Raw genomic sequence first — 20911 nt, 5'->3', positions numbered from 1 at the left:
GTCTAAAGCTGTATTAATTGGGAAATTCGGGGTTCTTTATAACCTATCAATGAAAAGCAACATTTAATGAACAAAAATAACTGAATGCTTAACCTGCAATGAAATTGTATGAAAATGGGACATTTAGTAGTCCACAACAAATAAAACTACACTGCATATAAAAATGCTATTCAATAATTATTTGTAGAGCTGACACCAAAATAAGGAAGTCTTACAATGCAATCCTATCAATATTTAGATTTACATATTCTATCAGGCTACAGAGCCTCACAAGTAGTTATAAGAACTCCAATATTAAGAAATGGTGCCTGGATTTCTTTTTTTCCTCCTCTGTCCTCCTCAGTTCTTCCTTGTGTATTGCTGCCCGAGAGAAGGAACTGTATTTGTTGGTGTGTGTTTTTTCTGTAACTCACTCTGGGTGCATTGTCAGTTAAAAAGCAGTATACAAATGCTTTAAAGAAAATAAATAAATATTTATATATATATATAGCGTGGCAGGGGAAGGGAGACCTTAATGGCTTCGTGAGCCAAATCTTTATCTCCCCGCCCCCACCCCAAATGGCAACTTTGAACACTGGGGAGACCACCCACCTGTCAATCATCTGACATCATAAAGAGACTTTAGGTGACTGTCGGGTAGGTTGTCCCACCCACCTGTTCAAGCTGCCCATGAGGATGGAAGGCGATAGAAACCAAGTACAACTGGATTCCTGCCACATCAGCTGATGCACAGAGTTCATTCCTTTCTGCAGGGTTCAAGTGTACCAGCGAGTTCCCCACAGGAAACTCACTAGTGCACCTGAACCAATCAGGAATGAACTCCCTGCATATAAACTGATGCAGCAAGAGTTCAATCCTGGTGTCTGTAGCAGTAGCCAATCCAGCTGCCTCGCTATCATACAGGACTTCACATATGACATCAGATGTAGGGCAGGTATGCATGGTTTAAATGGCCTGGCAGGCCAAATTTGGCCTGTGAGCCAGAGGTACCCTAACCCTGTTCTAATCCGTTCAATGAGCCTATTTCCAGGTAAACTGGAGTAAGATTACAGAATAAACCAATTAATCATATGGATTTTAGTTGATTAAATATGCATAAAATTTGCATGTGAATGAAAAACATGCTTTCTGTGTGCAAGAGAAGGTGGAATGCTTTGTCTATAAGATGACATCTGGCATCTACTGTTTTTATAAGAACTTGTGTTAAGAACAATCATTTCTTACTTTTTTAATCTGTTTCCTCTTTAATTAGGGGCACATTCAACTAAGACTGCGTACCTTCATTCCACTTATCTGAGATAAAGTCCTACTAAAGTCAATAGGATTTACTTCCAAGTAGACATGCATAGTAAAAAGGGACCCTGACCATTAGGTCCAGTTGTGGTCGACTCTGGAGTTGCAGTGCTCATCTAGCTTTATTGGCCAAGAGACAGCGTACAGCTTCCGGGTCATGTGGCCAGCATGACTAAGCCGCTTCTGGCGAACCAGAGCAGCGCACAGAAACACCGTTTACCTTCCCACCGGAGCAGTACCTATTTATCTACTTGCACTTTGACGTGCTTTCGAACTGCTAGGTTGGCAGGAGCAGGGACCGAGCAACGGGAGCTCACCCCGTCAAACCGCTGACCTTCTGATTGGCAAGTCCTAGGCTCTGTGGTTTAGCCCACAGCGCCCACCCATGTCCCAGGCATGGTATTGCATAGTTAATGTTCAAATCCTAAATATATAAAAATCTAATAAGTCAACAATTAACTGCTTATCCAAATACAGGTCAATAAAATAGAATACCAAACTAAAATCAACTCAACTCCAAGTTGACAATTTTAAATATAATAATAATAATAATAATAATAATATCTTTATTGGCATAAATAAATAAATAATTGTTTATTGCAGCAAAATATGATAGAATTCAACTTACCGATATGCCCTGCCTTAACTTTAAATGGTACATCAAACTGATACTGTAAAGATAATTTTTTTAAAAAAAAAGTTATTTCAGCAACAAAATTAGTTATTTTAACAGTACAAACCATACACATATATTTTACTGCTTTTCAGCTTGGAAGATAAATAATTAAATATCATGCAGCAAGTGAAACAACTTTCTGGTACTAACTACGTTGGTCAAATATTGTGAGCCCAAGAGCCTGGATACGATGTGACAACACAGAATTAATGAAAACAAAATAAATGGGATTGTGCCCATTGTCTCTGGACTACACTCATTCAGCATAATTCACAGAACTCACGTGTATATTGTCTGTCCATGCACAGACTCTCCATGCATGACTGGGGACCTTGAAAAAAGCTGGATTCTTGGTCATGTTAACAGGGTCTAGATCACACATATGGTGCCTATGCACAAACCGTTCTGCTTATTTACTCTAATGATGTTCACTCTGTGAAGCGTTAGGAAGTCAGAGATTTCTTGTTCTGTTCCCCTTTATAATGCCAGTGTTCACTTTAGACTCCATAGATCAGAGCTGGCAAACCTGTGGCCCCGCATATATTGTTGGACTTTCTCATCAGCCCCAGCCAGAATGGTTAGTAGTGTGGGATGATGTGATTTGTAGTCCAGCACCACTCAGATATCCATGGGTTCCCTACCCAGCCTTTTTCACACAGCTGCATGCTGCAAGCATGTCCCTGAGTGAATTTCTGCACAGTTGTGCAAATGTTTATTTCATATATACTGTATTCCCATTTCACTTACAGAAACAAGTAGTTTCATTTTGATTCATCCTTGGCAATGGAAACTTATGAACTTTCACAAGGAAGGTTGTAGTTCTGGGGTACAGAATCTGTTTTGCATGACAAAGGTCCCAGTTTACTTCACTAGTATCTGGAACCTGCAGACCCATCTGAAGAATCACTGTCAATCAGTGTAGACAATACTGAGCTAGATGGAGGATTGGTCTGACAGTATAAGGCAGCTTTCTATATTCCTATTATGGTATGTTACATTACTGTCAGGATGACTGCGTAGAGAAAAATATGGTTTTCCCCATGTGTCATGGGAGAACCATTCCTCCACCCGATAGTTTTCTTCTGGCAATTTCCCCAAGAGCAACAGCAACAGTTCCAGGTGGGTGCTATCTGGAATCTGTAGGAATCCAGTTTTATTGCTGGTGGTGAGGCCAAACTCCATGGAGGTTTGGGCAAAACAGTTGATGAGTCTCTGTAGAGCTTCCTCAGAGTGCACTGTCAAAGCTGCATCATCTACAAACAATATCTCCCAGATAAGAACCCATCACTCCTTGAAGGCATAGGAGAGCAACAGGGGAAAGAATATGCCAAAGAGAGTTGGCGCGAGGACACAGCCCAGTTTCACGCCACTTCTTTATGGGGAAGGAGTCTGATAATGAACCCTCATACTGGATGGTGCTGTGCATGTTCTTGTGGAAGGACACAATCATATTGTGAAGCTTAGGTGGGCATCTTATCTTGTTCAGCGGTGTGAAGTCATTTTCAACTGACAAGGTGAAAGGCCTTTGTCAGGTCTATGAAGGCAATGCACAAGGGGCATCTCTGCTCTCGACACTTCTCCTGCAGTTGGCGCAGTGAGAAAATCATGTTAACTGTTGACTGCTGAACTCTAAAGCTGCATCTTTACCCTGAATAGATCTTGTCAGCAAGTGATGGTAATCTGTTGAGAACTACACGGGCAAGGCTTTCCCCACAGTACTCAGCAGGGAGATTGTATTATAGTTGATACAATAATGGCGGTCACCTTTTTTTAAATAGAGGATCACAATGCTGGGGTCCTGTACATCTTGTGGCATGAATCCTTTTTCTCCACACTGCAAGAGAAGCCTTCTAAACTGGTAGTCAGCCATCTTAGGCTAATATTAGGAATGATGACTCACATTCATCAAAATTTAGCAAGCATCGTGAAATAAAGATCTTTGTTCCTTTTTGCAAATATTAAATTTCATATTACATGCTTATTTGATTGAATTTTGATGTGCTAAGTTTTTTTGTTTTCAGTTAGGAATTACAGATACAAAATGTTTTCTGTAAGCTATAATGAAAGACCACTCTGTTGATGACCCCACAGAAAAACTACCTTACATTATATATTTAATGTATTTAGTAAAAAGAATTTACTAAACCATATGCATGATTATCCATTAAGTTTAAACATGGAAAATGTTTAAAATATACATTTGGCTTTTTGCTGCTGCAAATTTGTTTAAATACATGTGAAATCTGTTTGAAGATGTTTCATTTCTAATTTAAAATTCTGACTGTGTTTTACATTGATTATTGGGTCTCATGTTTTATCTGTATTGCTTTATATATTATGTTCTATAGAGCAGGTTGGCTCAGGACTTAGTTATGCATTGAGTAGATCCACTGAAATCAGTGGGACTTAGTCATGACTAATATTAGCGCCATGGATTTTATGGATTTATTCTAATTATGACTGAGTCTCAAACTACCCCAGTGTTTTTGCTAGCTTTAAAATTGTGAGAATTTATGTTCAATTACTTGTACTAAGGCCTAATGATGTAAACGGATATAAATATATTCAATCCTTTGCAGGTTTACTCAGAGCTAAGTCTCACCAAGCTAAGTTGCTCAAGTAAATGTGCATAGACTTAAAACCTTACATTTCCCTCTGCAACACACGTCCGGTGCTAAGACAGTAGGTCAGGAAATAGAAAAGGTTTAGAAAGGGCAGCAAGCTCAATAGATTTTGAATTACATGCATAAATTACTTGTCCAATGGCAACACAGTTTGTACTGTATTGGTTCATTTACTAAAGAACAGGGACAGGGGATCTGTAGTCCTCCATATGCTCTTGGACCACAACTCCATAATCATTGGTCATTGGCCATACTGGCTGGTGATGATGGGAGTTGGAATCCAACAACACAGGTTCCCCATGCCTACTACAAAGTTAACACTTGACAACAGTACATAGTTAAAAGTTTTGTTTGCTCTGAACTTACCAGTGCATTTTCTTTTATTTCAAGATTCTTAAGTGCTACAGCTCCTGTTATGAAATATATATAATTGTAATTAGCAAACTACTTTAACACATGAATCTCTTTTATAGCAGGCAACTGACAAATTACCCCAAGTTAGGAACTGCCTACCATATAACATCCATCTTCCCAGGATTCAATGTCAGTTAGCTTGCCCTTGACCAGGCATCAGGTTTTGCAGGGCCTCTCCTGATTTGGATGTTACAAAGACACAGAGCTGGGTATTTGCAAGGTACTGATGACACCTCACCCCAAAGCTCCAAATGACTGCTACCAAAATCTTCATATAGATGATACCCTGCAGCATCACACAGCACAACTGCTGGAGGACTGGGAGTTAATCACCTAACAGTATGCTCTGAAACTGACTCTGGAGATAGGATCAGAACCACTATAAAACAACAACCCCCAATATCCATCTCACATAGTCAGTTTAAAAGGATACCATGGTCAGTGGTATCAAAAGCCACTGAAAGATCTAGTAAGAATAATATGGTCACATTCCCACTGTCCTCTTGTTAAGGTCAGGGGAAACAAGGCAATTTCAGTCCCGTAGCCAGGCCTGAACCCCAACTGGAATGGGTCAAGATAATCAGTTTCATCCAAGAGTATTTGGTTACCCTTGTGTCACAACCCTCTTAATCACCTTTCCCAGAAAGTGGGTATTTGAAACCAGGTGGCAGTTGTCACAAGCCAATGGGTCCAGGGTAGGCATTTTCAGGATGTGTCAAATCATTGCCTCTTTAAAGATAGCCAGGATCTCTCCTTCCCACAAAAAAAGTATTCACTATACCCAGTCATACTCCCTCAGAAACTACAGACAGCCATGACAGACAAGGGATGAGGGAACAGATGGTTTACTGCATTACTGCAAGCACCTTGTCCACAGCATCAGGCTGAGTTCCAGTTAAAGACTCCAAATGTGAGGCTATGTGCAATTCTCAAAGAAGAAAAATCCACAATTGTGGGGTCACTATTAAAAGGGCCCTAATATTGCAAACCTGATCAACTTTAATGGTAGCCCAGACTGCATGGCCTCTCAGGCTGATCTTTGGACCCAAGAACTTGTCTCAAGCCATTCAGAACATTAAAGGTCAACACCAGCACTTTAATCTAAACCTGGAACCAAATAGATAACTAGTTCAGTTTTGATCTAACCAAGTAGTCTGCACAAGATTTCTAGTGGCTGAATTTTACACCAGCTGAAGTTTCTGAACTGTTATTAAAGGAAGTCCTACACAAAGAACATTATGGTAGCCTAGTCTAGAATATAACCAGAGCATGTGCAACTGAGGCCAGTTTCTTGTTTACTCCTCTACCTCTTAAATTATGAGCCCAGATCCTATGCCAATTAAATGTGCTAACCAAACTGAACCTCCTTGTCACTCTTACTTATGTATACACGGCTTGGTTGTGGTAAACCTGAAAGCGGTTTGCAAAAAGATAACACCATAAAATCAGGGGAAAATACAATAAATTAAAACAGACAAGAAGTTAAAATACTCAAGCAGATTAAAATTCACACCAGCTTTTCTAAGTATCTGGATAGGCTTGACTAAACAAGAATGTTTTTAGCAGGCACTGAAAAGAATATATTGAAGGCACCTGCTTTATATCAATAGAGTTCCATACTAGACGATTAGGTTCTTACACATAATGAGTATTACATGGCACCTGTAATAGTGCCAATTCTGTGGATGGAACTGAAGGTACAGATTAACTCTGTCAAGCAAACTTCCTAATTTTACTGTTAATATCACATAAGGTTTAAGAGACATTACATTAAATCTAGGGCACAGCATGTCCTCTTGTTAACCACAGAGTTCAGACAAAGCTGTCTACTTTAACTGTTTATCTTTTTTCGGTTTCCAACAGTTATTTTCACTCTAAACACTTTAAAGATACTTTTAAATACAAGCACTTTTACACACAGCTTTCAAGATTTATCTGGCTTAGTTGCAAGCTATATACTGAAGATCCGGGCACTAATACCTCAAGACAAGTCTTGCCGAGTAACCATTCTGATTTAGGTTTACATGTGACCCTATTTCACACTAGTGCAGCTGCCAGAATTTGCCTGCTCTTAGATTAGACCGAATTTTGTGCTGCTTGTTTGAAATGAACCATGCCAATACACTGACAAGATGGAAAACCTGTTTGTCTACATTTTGTACGTAACTCCTTCTATTGCATTCAAAGCCAGTATCCATTACAGACCTGCAACATCTGACGCAGCCATGTGTTCCCTTTTACATGAGATATACACAATGGATACATGTGGCTGAGAGCCATCTGCTCACTGTATGCAATGTTTGTTGTTGTTATATTATTATCAGGCCAATATATATCACATCAGCTTTTTAAATATACATACACATTACAGACCTGCAGGATCTACCTGCTAAAGTGGTAATCTGTAAAAGCAGCCTTCAGTGTTTCTCTTTCTTCCTACAAAGTTTAGTAAAGCAATGGCCCCATTAAAAAGCAGTCACTCATTTGTGGCAAATGTAGTTGATACAGTTTTAAAAAGTACTTATTACTTGTTTTCAATAATGCAGTGAAGCAGCATGGCAGCTGCCTCGTCAAAAATACTGAGAGGTTAGTGTCACAAAATGAGGGACCACAATGATGCAGAATGATCATACAAATACACACTAATTTCTATATACAGTATTCCACTTTTAAAAAGAAAGCAAATAGTACTGCAACCTCGCTGAAACTAAGCAGTTCTTTATATGATCAGGGTGGAATGCTGCCTGGGAACTTTATGAATGCCACTCTGAGTTCCTTGAAAAGCGGAAAGGATGGATATGAAATAAACTGCAGAGAGATTAGGGCAGATGGATGCAAATGAAACTTTTTTTTAACAGTTGTGGCTCAAAAATACATTGAATGCTTTGCTTCCACAAAGTGAGCGGTCAGATAAAAAAAACGTGCAGTGCCAACGGCAAAAGGAGTTACGCTGGGTGGGTTTTTGCTTGTTTCCGCTCCACCCCAACTCCAGAACTCGACCCAACCGAGCTGGGCAGGGCGTGGAAAGGAGCAAGCAGCTGGCCCAGAACGTGCTCCTGCCTCACCCGCCCCGCACGGCCAGGGCTCTTGGCCACCCAAACTTCCGACCCGGCGAGGCGGGGAGGGCGAGGCGCGCCAAGGAGCCGCGCACGTGACAGGGCCTGGCGCGGCTCCGGAGCGCCGGCCAGACGGGCGGGCCCTAAGAGGGCAGCGCCAGCCGCCTGTGGGGCTCGTGAGGCAGCCGAAACTCCCTTCTTCACAGCGAGGACGGCCGCCCTGGGCTCCCTCAGGCAGCAGCAGCACCGGCCGAGAGGCGCCCCCGGGCGGAGGAGCAGCGCCTCCGCCGCCTCCGCCTGTGCCTTGGAGGGCGAGGGGTCAGGCAAGGGCGGCCTCGCCCCTCACTCACCTCCCCAGATGCCGAGCGAGAGCTGGGAGCTGTCCAGGTTCACCACATAGTCGCCCAGGAAGCGGTTCAGAACGTCCACCACCACCGACTCGAACACCATCCTGGGAAGCGGCTCCCGGCGAGCCTCGCTCCGCCCTCAGGACGCCAAGGGAGGCGGAGGCGCCCCCGCCGGCCCCTGCTCGGGCTCGCCCGCCCGCCGGACACAGGTCTCCGCCGCCGCCGCCGCCTCAGCGCGCTGTGGAGCCAGACTGGCCCTGCCCTGCCGCGCAGGCGCACCGGGGACGCTGGGGCGCTACCGAGGGCCGGCCATGAGGGAAGCGCTCGCTCGCTCTCTTCCCGCCTCTCCCTTCGCCCAGCCAGGCAGCGCCAAAGAGAGGCTGGCGGCGGCGGCGGCGCGCACGCGCGGCCTCCCACCCGCCCCCTTTCCGTCAGGCGGGCGGCGTTCTGCGTCGCGCGAGACTGTGGCGTCGGTTAAACTGCCCCCTCCGCCCGCCCCCCAGGGCCGCCCTCCGCCGGTGCCTTGTCCCTCCCCGCGTGTCGACATAATTCTGCCCCAGGGGAGTTGTGAGGGAGCCCACGGGCGCCCGAGCGCAGCTCCCCCGCTTCAAGGCAGCGGAGTGCAAAATGCACCGAGAGGTTGCCGTCTGCTGCACAGCCCTTTAATTCCCGGGTGCGTCGATGTCACTTCAAGATTTCTGAAGCCCTCTGGGGGGTATTTACACGTTTCTATGTATTTTTTTAAAAAGAAACTATCTAGAATTGTAGAGTTGGAAGGGAACCCGGTCATCTAGTCCAACCCCCTGGAATGCAGGAATCTCAAGTAGGTCGTGCATGACAGACATGGGGGGGGGTCAGCCAAAGTTGTTGTGTAGCCTTATGAGGCTTTGCCCTCGGGTGGGAAAAAGTATTGCACGCGGGAAAGGGGAAAGGGGAGTCAACAGACACTCAAGGAATAGTTTCGGAGAAAAAGCCTTATTTCTACCATCCATGAGCTGGTAGAAGGAGCAAGTGTGATAGTTCACAAACTAAGCACAGGTTCACAGTCATTTGCACAGAGCATATATTCCCCTTCTAGTTCCCTCCCCATTCTCCTCCTCCTCCGAAGTTCTGCCTCGAGTTCCCCTGAGCATGAACAGAAAGCTCCTGTCTTGGGACTCTCGGGACTCTTCCCAGGAAAGGGGGTGAGAAACCAGGGGGGGCTTGAGGAGCCTTGTGGTTCAGCATGTCCAAGATGTTGCAACTGAATGAGATAAAAGCCAGTTCTCAGGCTTGCTTTGAACAGAGCCTATTCATTAGCTTTTTGAAGCCTTCTCGTGCTGATAAAAGTAACATTTTGCCTATGCACAGCATCTTATGAGAAAAACAGAGGAAAGCTTTAGCTGTGGATTTTTAGAAGACAAAAGGAATTTTGGACAGTTTTGAGGACTGGGGTGATTATTGAGGGGGGGTGACTTTGGGCCTAGGTGGGGTCGCCTGTCCTCACCTCCTTCAGTTGAACTTTTTTTCTGAAAAGGAAGGCGTTATGGGGAGGGGGGTGGCAGAACCTCAGTTAATTAAATGCTTTTCAATAATATCTCTTGGCTACACCCATGCTGACAGACGGCCATCCACCTGGACAACATTTAGCATGGTAAGTTTACATTTGATGAAGAAGTACATAAACTGCTTTCGGAAAACCAAATAAATTTTGCCTTCTGAAAATGTCAGGTAATGCTAAGTAATTATAACATAACATAACTGCAAGTACTTGGAATCATTTTTATTTATTTCGATGCAATTTTACACAATTTAACTTACCAAGCAAAACTAAATTATATTTATATCCAAAATATATTTTCAATTCCCAAGTCATGTCGCAACCCATCATTTTTGGAATTTGAAAGTTTAAAAATTCAACATTTCCTTTGGGCATAGCTAAAAGTTCCTATGTCCATAAATAGCTGCATTCAAAACACACACATAGACCATCAGAATACAGTACAGTATATTATTTTGCTAATGGCAGGAACAATACCATTAAACTGCAGTGTGTTCCTTGAAGTGTTTATTTGTATAGCTGCCAGAGATGAGGTTTACATTCAAATGCAAGTGCTGACCAACATGGTTTGATAATTGATTCAATTTAAATTTTATTTTATTAGCATGGTTATACAACTGTTCTTCAACTTTAAAAAAATATCTATGAAGAATACTTTTCAGAGATCTGGCAGGGTCAGGAAGAACGTGCAACAGAGAATTAGCCTCAAATTCCATTATTAGAATGCAAATTATTTCCCTCCAACTAGACCAGGCCCATTTTTACCATACATAATTATAAGATTCAGGACTATGGCGTGGTTCACCAATTACTATTGGGTATGAAATTCTGCATCAACCTGCCCTGACACCCACCCACCCTCCCTCACTTTCCCTTTAAATTGTGTTTCTCTACAGAAGACTGTAAATATAGGCTTAAAAATATAAAGACGGTGCTTAGTGAAATCTCAGAAATGAGAGTAGGGGCTAAGCAAGATTTCAGGTAAACATGCTGATTCATGTCTAATGTTAAGTCATTTGTTGTTTAACAAATCACACGTTAACCATAACTTGTCCCACACGGTTTCATATTGTGGTTTGTTTGTAGTAAACAATCATAGTTAAACTTACGGGCAATTTGAACACTCAAACTATGGTTTAATAAACCATGACTTAGTGCTTTGTGTGAAACAAACCAGTTGCCGGTTTATCACTATGTCCCTAGCCTATGGCTAACCGAAACAGAATATACAGTGCATTAAAAAGTAAACATATAAGATAGGCTAAGTTATACAGTTAATATTAATTGTACATTAATATTGAATTTAGAGAGGGACGCAGGTGGCGCTGTGGGTTAAACCACAGAGCCTAGGACTTGCTGATCAGAAGGTCGGCGGTTCGAATCCCTGTGACGGGGTGAGCTCCCATTGCTCGATCCCTGCTCCTGCCCACCTAGCAGTTCGAAAGCACGTCAAAGTGCAAGTAGATAAATAGGTACTGCCCTGGCGGGAAGGTAAATGGCATTTCTGTGTGCTGCTGGTTCGCCAGAAGTGGCTTAGTCATGCTGGCCACATGACCCGGAAACTGTACGCCGGCTCCCTTGGCCAGTAAAGCGGGATGAGCGCCGCAACCCCAGAGTTGTCCACGACTGGACCTAATGGTCAGGGGTCCCTTTACCTTTTATTGAATTTAGATGTGTTTTTAAGGCACATAATATTGTTATAGCTTTGGGGGGAGACCCACCCCCAAACCTAGAAAGGAATAAATGGTAGGATTTTGTTTACTTGGGATGTGAAGGGAGAAATACATGTTGCAGAGGAATTCCTGGGCTGGCCTATGCAAAACAACCTGGCCAAACTAGGGCCATTAAGAAACAATTGAGGGCCATTGGCAATGCAAGAGAACTGTCCTCCCTCCTTGCCCAGAGGCAGGGGTGCCAACTTGACTAAAGTATTAGTGGCAGGTAAGTCTTGCCCATAAGCATAGTGTGGGTTGCCAGCACCTGGGGCAGGCACATGCACGCTGCGGGGGGGGGGGGAGCGGAAGGTGAATGGAGCCTGTTGCACCAGCCCCGAAGGCCTGGCCGAGGCACAGCTTGGCTTGTGTCTCCACGGCTCTGGCCTTCATGAGGGAGTCTGTAGTGGGGTGTCTGGTTGCGCCCCCTCAGAAATCTGTGCCTGGGGCCATGGGCCCCCTGGCTCCTCCACGCTATGCACCTGACCCCTCCCCACATAATCAGTCACAAGACACGGCACATGCACACCATTTCAATGGCAATGCACATGTGAGCCGCCCCAAGCGAACGTAAGAGGGGAGCAGCCTGTATGCGCAAAACGCACGGCGCTCCACGCATCTTCGTTGAAGAGGCAGCCCGGCGAGCCTCAATGCTTGCCACTCTCTATCCCGCCACCAATTAAAATTTATTTTGTTTGAAAGTGCTTCCATTTTAGAATTAAAACACCCAAACCACTGCCCCAATGAAACTTGATTGAAGCTTTCCCCCGCTGTCCATAAAGAAAGGCATTCTGCCAAAATCATTAAGATACCTAAGGTGCATCTTATCAGCGTAACATTTCCAAAGTAAAAGATACACCCCATTAACAAGTCAATGAAGTACTGAGCATTGATTTTAAAATTACAGTCAAAGTTTTATGATCTAATTTATTTTAAATTTATTTAAGATGTTCTGAGATGATCAGGAGATTGATTTTCACTCTTAGTACATAGATCTAGAACTAGGAGGCAAAATAACAGTTCTTTTGACAGTGTAACATATACAGGTAGATTGTTTTTAGGAATGGAGTTCAGAATTTGGGGTAAGCATATTTCTAATAGATGACCTTTCAGTATAGTTGCTCTGTAGCTTGCTGAAATTTATTTCTTATGTGTTTTTGTAATACAACAATATACCCTTTTGTTGAAAGACTTTATTACCCCCCGCCAAGAAAATAATAATTATAATTATAATTTATTATTTTTATCCCGTCGCTGAGAGATCCAGCAGAACCAGGAAACAGCTCTCACCTTTGTCCCTAGCCCGCTGGAGATCATCAACCAGTGTAACCAAGGCAGTTTCAGTCCCATGATGAGGCCTGAATCTCAACTGGAAGGGATCCAAATGGTCCACTTCTTCCAGGCGTGCCTGGAGTTGTTCAGCAACCACTTGCTCAGTCACCTTGCCCAAGAATGGAAGATTTGACGCTGGGCAATAGTTGGCCATTTTGGCCACATCTAAAGATTTTTTTTTAAGAAGTGGTTTGAAAACCGCCTCTTTTAACAGGTCTGGAAAGGCTCCCTCACAGAGAGAAGCATTCACCACCCCACAAAGCCCATCGCCCAGACCTTCCCAGCTAGCTTTTATAAGCCAGGATGGGCAAGGATCAAGGAGACAGGTGGTTGGTTTCACTCATCCAAGCAGCCTTTCCACATCCTCAGAGGTAACAGATTGGAATTGATCCCATGCAACTTGACTAGACAGGACTCTAGCACTCTCCAGCCCTGGCCCTGCTCCCACGGTGGAGTCTACCTCTTCCCGAATCCGAGCGACTTTATCTGCCAAAAACTTTGCAAAATCATTGCAGGAGATCATGTGGCCCATACTGGGCCCCGATGGAGCAAGTGGTTCCACTAAATTGCAAACCACCTGAAAAAGTCTCCTGATGCTGTTTTCTCCAGATGCAATAGAGGTGGTGAATAAAGTCTTCACTGTCGCTACCACCACTTCGTAGGCTCAACATTGAGCTCTAACCCATGCCCGGTCAGCTTCAGAATGAGTTATCCACCACCGGTGCTCTAGCCATCTCAGCGATTGTTTCATTGCCCTCAGATTCCCACCAGGGAATCAGCTGAAAGGCCATTAACATGGGATAAAGCATCCCCTACCACTCTCTGGAAACCATTTGGATCCATTAAGTGGAGGGGAAGGGTCACAGAGAAGTCCAATTGCACCAGGAAGTGACCAACATCCATAGAGGTGAACACCAGGTCTAAGGCATGTCCGCGGCTATGAGTTGGGCCAGACTTATTCAGGGACAGCCCCATGGAGGCCATGCTTTCCACGAAGTCCCGAGCGGCCCTTTGTAAGGTTGTGTCGGCATGGATGTTAAAATCCCCTAGGACAACCAAACTAGGTGTTTCCAGGAGAACATCCGCCACAACCTGAAGCAGCTCGGGCAGCAAATCCTTGGTGCAGTGGAGAGGTCGGTACACCAAAAGGAATCCTGTACTGCCCCTATTGCCCAACTTCCAGAACATGCACTCAGAGAACTGGGTCTTCCCAATAGGACGCCTGGTGCAAACTAATGACTTTCTAAAAATCACTGCAACCCCCCCCCCTCCGCGCCCACAAGGCCTGGGTTGCTGTGTGTAAGAGAAACCTGGTGGACAAGCAGTGGCGAGGACAGGCCCATCTGCTTCATCCAACCAAGTCTCTGTTACACATGCCAGGTCAAGTCCTCCACAATCAAGCCATGGATGGCAGTGGTCTTATGAATCATTGACCTGGCATTGCACAGCAGCACCTTCAGGTCATGTGGGTTATCCCTTGCTGATTCCAGTATAATAGCTGACATATCTAGATTTCCACATGAATTAGAGTGGATATCATTTCCCTCTTCTGTAGTACTGCTTACTTCCAGGTAATCACATACCCAGCAACATTTGTCCAATGAAAATAGGGACATCTTATGGAAAAGTGGGACATTCCAGGATCAAATTAGAGACAAGAACAGCATCTCTAAATCAGGGACGTCCCTGAAAAATAGAGACCCTTGGAGGGTCTGCTATATCTATTTATAGTTTTAAAATAATTCATGGTATCCTGCTCTGCAAAAGTAATCTATCCTTTCTGTGTGCTATTTTTGTATTTGGCAAATGGAAATGGAAAATCTTTTAAGTATACAGGTCTAGTTTTCACTTTATGTAAGGAGACTCAACCCCACAGCTACATGGGCATGTGGGTAAGGCAAATTCAGCGCTTAGCTTAGTGCAGGGGCAAAAAAAGGCTTTATTTCACCTGGGTCAATGACCCAGTTTGGCACCCCATACACACATTCGTGTACACACAAACACAGGCTGGAAGCCTCAATGGTGCCCCTCCGGAGGCTTCACCTGGGGCAAAAAAGCCACCAGCTAGCCTCCCCAGTACCCCAGTAGCTATGGGTCTACTTAGTGAGTGTGTTAGTTTGACTATTGTTTGTTCTGCATGAAATGTACAAAGGAGGAAATGGCATGTTTTGCTTAAAATTAATTTCCTGTCTTTTTTAATGCTGCATTTGGGTTTGGCAGTGGAATGATGATGATGATGATGATGATTCATTCATCTTACTCCCTTTCTATTAGGTTGTTATTTCTCTAGGAAAGGCAAATGGAAGACAAAGGGCTGTATTGCCGCAGAGCTTATCATCCTGACACTATTTTTCAAATAAATGTACAGTACTAGGTAAAATACAGACACCATTCCAGAACATAGCAGACAGAAGTATAATTATGTTTTACAAATTCTTTGGGAAAATGTAAATTGAACAAATTCTAGCAAAAACAAAGAAAATAGTTTATTGGTTGATTCAAATAGCACCATCTGGTGGACACACAATTTCCTATTTTTCCTTGGACGGAACATTTCCCAAATGTTTTTATTAATTAGAATTGATTACTTGTGTTAACCACAGTTCTAAACTTCTTGTTCAGAGGCATCCCCTCTCTAGTGCCTCCATGCTCTAGTGCTGTATTGATTCAATACTCATATGTCACCCATTACTGAATGCACAAGTTAGAAGCTGATAATGTGAGCTATAATTTTATTGAAATTGACAGTTTTGCTTTCCCTAGCAATATAATTGTATCCTGGGTGTATATGTTGCTCTGTATATTCGCTTTCTTCTTTAAGTTGACCATGTTTAATGTCAGGTCTACTTTCTGGTAAATTAAGCTTCTTTTTCTTAAACAGATACCCAATTCAGAAGCTTTCTACTAAGCATTAAGCTTGAACCTTATGCTGAGTCCCACTGAACTCACTGGGATTAGTTCTGAGTAGACATATATAGCATGCCCTTTAATACCAAACTTACGATTGTCTTATGCCTATCATATTGTAAGGTAAACTGATCCACCAAAAATGAGCTAGTGGTTTTTGCATACTTGGATATAGAGAAGTATATTAGTTTTCACATTAGAAGAAAAATAAATGTTTAGAATGCCCTAACAAGAACCTATGTTCAGTGATCAGTTTGGGGAAGGTTGTTTCTTAAATTAAGAATGCCCTAAGTACTTTTCAAAAGGTTCTTTAAAAAATGTATAAAACATGGAAAGAAAACATAGAAATAGCCTGGTAAGCGAGATGCTGAACTTTGGGAAGGAGGCAAGAGGGCTCCGACAGGGTCCTAGAATCCTCCCACCTCCCTTCTCAAAGCCTAGTTAGCACTTTCCCAGCTTGGGGGGAAATGTCCACCTTCTTTGAAAAATCGGACTGTCTTGCTGTATCAGGCACCTATACTTTCTCAAAGGATTCCAGTCTTCGATGAGAAAATGCTAATGACTCTTAAAGAGAGATGGAAGGATCTGCCAATTTTTGTTCTCTCAGTTTTTCATTTTTCCAATACAGTGGTACCTCGGTTTTCAAACGTCTCCGTTGACGGACGTTTCGGTTTTCAAACATGGTAAACCCGGAAGTAACTGTTTCAGTTTTCGAACACTTTTCAGAAGTCAAACATGCCCCGCAGCTCCCGTATTGAGTTTTCCGTATTGTATTGAGGCTTCCGTATTAAGTTTTTGGGTTCGGAACTTGAACAGTCTTCCAGAACAGATTACGTTCGAAAACCGAGGTACCACTGTATTAAATTCTGTTCTCAACATTTTGTAGCAATTTGCTACAATTACTACTTTAAAACCCTTCTGGAAATTCATCACCATTTTAGTGCAAATTTCTCCTAATAAACATATTTTTATATGCAGTTTTGACTAATGTACACATTCTTGCAAGCAATTTCTCAAATAAAATGCAAGTTGGTTATTTTCACTAATATCTTCACTTTTATACACATTTTCCCCAAATATATTCATCTGGAGCCTCCTTTAAACATAGTTGCCCACTGCTTAGCTTAGTGATAATAGTATGCAATTACTGGGAGAGTTGCCTGTAGGCAACATGACTGATGGGAGCTATGCCATTTCTAAAAGCTTTGTGGGACTCATGGTTGCTGTTATTCCACTGGAAAACCAGTGATGGGCTGAACAATTATTCTTGGTATAACAGAGTATGGTCAATAGCATTGGCTGAAAATCCACCAAAATCCACAACAATTGCTCCCCCCCCAACCTCCTTTCTCAATCTCTCACTCTTCACAGTCCTCAGAGGTTGATGCAAAGACTCAGGGGGTTGCAGTTGCCAAGGTTCCTGGGTTTGCTAGCAGCTTTCCTATTTATTTATTTATTTTTGCACCATTCTGACACGTTTTCCACTCTTTTCAGGCTTTTTGTGCCTTTTTGCAGTTTAAATCACCTTATTTAATTAAATAATTATTTAATTATTTCCTGGAACAGCCTGGAACTGGTCAGCAAAAAAGAAGTACCGTAAAAACTGTTCTACCCTCTACCTTTGCCAGTGCAAATGACTGCAATTTGTTTCAATACTGAATTTTGTGACTTTACTCCATTCTGCTGTTCATAGGGGCCGACTCCATGGGGCTTGAGGGGGCCCGAGCCCCCTCAAAAATTCGTTTGGGGGGGCTCTGCCCCCCCAATAATCTCCGCCGCCCCTCCAGCAGAGCGCCATCGCCGCCCCTCCCCCAGCCCAAAATGCACAGGGAGGGGCGGGCTGCATGCCTCCTGCCCTCCCTCCCGAGCAAAAGCTCCACCCAATTTCCTTTGGAGCTGATTAATAGGCGCAGCACGCTCTCCCCTATTCGCTCACGAGGAGGTGGCGCCACTTTATTTGCATATTCATGAGCTTATTTATTATTCATGAGCTTTCCCGGGCCCCCCCAATATTTTTTATAAGTCCGCGTCCCTGCTGCTGTTCCCTGGCCAGGACTTAGAATTGCTATTATGTGGAACTTTGTACCAAATACTAAGTAAATCTGTGAGACATACTCCAAAGTAAAGGTGTTTTTAACTGAGGTACTGGTGTGTAGGGAACTTTAAAAAAAACAACACAAAAAACCCAGTTGCTGGCACTTACCAGTTTTCAGGTGATTTTTATGTTTTGCATTGTGGAATAATGGCTTAAAATCTGGATACTTCAAAATCACTTAATTTATCTCTCTTTCATGGTTACTATTTCATTGGTTCTTCATGCTGAAGTATGAAGGACTAGTTTTTCTGAAATACAGTCAAACCTCGGTTTTCGAACGTCTTGGCTGCCAAATGTTTCGGAAGCCGAACGCCGAAAACCTGGAAGTGAATGCTTCCATTTTCAAATGCGCCTCGGAGGTCAAACAGCTTCCAAGGCACATTTATCCATTTTTCCAATGCTAATCCACTATTTTACCTTTTGGGGCAGACAGCATATTTGAATTTTCTGTCCCCAGATGCCACAATGATTTCTACAGGCTCTTTTTCTAGGAGGCAAAACTGAACTGTAACTATTCCTGTGACTGTAATTTGTTTTTAACTGTTTTTAATATGATGTTTTGAATTGCTGTAACCCACCCTGAGGCATTATGGTGAAGGCAGGTAAAAATTTGAATTACGAATAACAGCAACAACGATAGCAATTCTTAAGGTGGCCATCCTCAAACAAAGGAATTTCAAAGCATGAAACTGCTGAATTACAATTAATCAGGAAATTCAGTTCAATCACCAGTGACTTAAATCAAGATTTAATCAGACCACACATGTTAATTAGTTGACCCGATGCCACATATTTGTCTTTTCAATTGTCATGGTAACTCTTTGGCTTTTAAGTAAGTATCACTATTTACTCTTTGCATTTTGTTTGATCTCATTCCTTTCCATTCCATTCTCTAACCATATGTGTGTGTGTGCCTCCTAATTTATGATTACACCATGCATCTTCAGATATTGACTCTTGATTCATGTTTCCTTAAGACCACACTCTTCTTCATTCCACCTTCCAACCATGTGTGTGTATATGCCTCCCAATTTAGAATAACACTTCTGGCCCATGAAATATTATGTGATAAGAAATTGTTAGTCTTTAAGCTATCCCAGAATTCTTTGTTGTCTTTGGCTACTCCCTATGCTGAGGCCTCATTTGGGCAGTTTTGGGGTGCTCCATCATTACTTAGGGTTTTTTTCTGCTTCTGCAAACCTTTAGGTTTCCCCAAACCTATTGATATCTCCCTCATTTGTGTAGATAGTGCCGTTTTGGCAACATAAAGAATGGTGCTTGAATAATTCATATTTACTTATAGTAAAAAAAAAAAAAGGTAAAATACCCCTGGATGGTTAAGTCCAGTCAAAGGTGACTATGGGTTGTGGTGCTCATCTTGCTTTCAGGCTGAGGGAGCCGGAGTCCGTCCACAGGCCAGCAGGACTAAACCGCTACTGGCGCAACAGGACACCATGACAGAAACCAGAGCGCTCAGAGACACTGTTTACCTTCCAGCCACAGCGGTACCTATTTATCTCCTTGCTCTGGCGTGCTTTCAAACTGCTAGGTTGGCAAGAGCTGGGGCAGAGAAACGGGAGCTCACACCGTCACGGGGATTTGAACTGCCAACCTTCTGATAGTACTGTGTGTGTGTAGACCAACCAGCCTTAAAATGTGATAATTCAGAGAGCACAAAGTGAAATACACACACATTGCTGTACCAGTATGTATGAATACATCACTGAAGTGGTGAATTGGTTATGGCAGAGCTTTCCAAACTGTGTGCCACGACACATTAGTGTGTCGGCTGCAGTGTGTAGGTGTGTCGCATGAACGCTCCTTGCACTCCTCCCAGGACTGGAAAGGGGTTATTTTAACTTCTGGTTTGCTAATCAAACTGAATTACTGTGTTGTGATATGATGCATGTCTAAAAAGTGTGTCACCAACATGAAAAGTTTGGAAAGCTCTGGGTTATGGTATTGAAATAACCATGAATATAATCAGCAAGTGAGAGATAATACTCCCGTAGACCATTGCATATTATCACACCAATTCTTGTGATCGCCATATTGCAAAAGGTGCCACTGTAATCATTGTAATTGCTGCAGTTTATAAATCCTGTTAGTACGGCAGTATTAAAATTATTAAAATTATTTGACTTTTGTTAACTTGGTAGATGAAAATTTGGTGAAAGAAAATATCATTAAACTGAAGAATAAAATTATTCTACATGTGAACTGTCAGTAGGTTTTATTAATTTGTTACTGCAGTTATTTTTACTAAATTCTGAGCACTCTTTTCTACTTCCAGTGGCTTTTAAAAATACTTGCTCTTTTTAATATGGCCAGAAGATGGCAGTGGATGGTGTTGAGGAGTACAGTATTCTTTATTTTGAACCTCTTCCCATCAGAGCAAATAAATAAACAAACAAATAAATAAAATGCACTTGTTTTGACTATTGAGATCAACAACAAAAAATAACATTTGCACCAGTCATGCATACACAAAGAAATCTGTTTTAAAGATTTCTGAAAGTTGAAAGATACAAAATGTCCATACATCTTGAGGCAGTGGGAAGAAGAGTTCCCAGTTTTTAATGGAAATAAATGAAATTTTGGGCAAAAAATAAATATATTTCACAATTCTTTCTTGTCAACTTGAGCTTACTTTACAGCTGCAATTTTGCACTCGTCTACCTGGGAGTAAGAGGGAATTTCAGCAGGTGCAACTTGTCATACAGGGTGCATTAAAGGTGCAGGAGCTCCAATTTATTTTTCACCTGCTCATGCTAGGTAAGAGCGTTTTGTTATTAAGAGAATGGATTCAGCATTTTCAGGTTGCTTAACCCTTGGCTAAGGATTTGTTGCTACCATGGTTTAGTCTTAGAAAGCAACGTCTCTCAGAATGCACAGAGTTAAATCTCAATAAGCTA

The 20911-nt window shown here is 42.6% G+C and overlaps 1 protein-coding gene and 2 long non-coding RNA genes across 6 annotated transcripts in view; 2 read left to right on the top strand and 1 right to left on the bottom strand.

The window, feature by feature from the left end:
- Window positions 1-8602, bottom strand: part of VPS13A (vacuolar protein sorting 13 homolog A) — a 155035-nt gene extending 146433 nt beyond the window's left edge. For 2 of the 4 annotated variants that reach the window (XM_081930331.1, XM_081930332.1), the window contains exons 1-3: window positions 8414-8598; window positions 4960-5003; window positions 1922-1964 (exon numbers count right to left, since the gene is read on the bottom strand). In XM_081930331.1, coding sequence (XP_081786457.1) covers window positions 1922-1964; window positions 4960-5003; window positions 8414-8513 — 187 coding nt within the window. In that variant the 5' untranslated portion in view covers window positions 8514-8598. Of the gene's footprint in view, window positions 1-1921; window positions 1965-4959; window positions 5004-8413 lie in introns of all 4 variants that reach the window. The other 2 variants (XM_081930334.1, XM_081930333.1) reach the window with 2 other exon arrangements.
- Window positions 8603-9054: 452 nt separating this feature from the next.
- LOC309380796 lies at window positions 9055-13832 on the top strand. The gene is made up of 3 exons (XR_014173150.1): window positions 9055-9263; window positions 9955-10043; window positions 13209-13832. It is a non-coding gene; the product is annotated as an uncharacterized lncRNA (long non-coding RNA).
- A 4664-nt stretch (window positions 13833-18496) lies between these two features.
- On the top strand, window positions 18497-20624 carry LOC309380797. Its single transcript, XR_014173151.1, has 2 exons — window positions 18497-19006; window positions 19385-20624. It is a non-coding gene; the product is annotated as an uncharacterized lncRNA (long non-coding RNA).
- Window positions 20625-20911: the final 287 nt, after the last annotated feature.

The sequence above is a fragment of the Podarcis melisellensis genome (genome assembly GCF_964234715.1).
Source record: "Podarcis melisellensis genome assembly, chromosome: 11".
Classification (NCBI taxonomy): domain Eukaryota; kingdom Metazoa; phylum Chordata; class Lepidosauria; order Squamata; family Lacertidae; genus Podarcis; species Podarcis melisellensis.
Note: the sequence above shows the minus strand (reverse complement) of the source record. Positions and strands in the feature narration are given on the sequence as shown.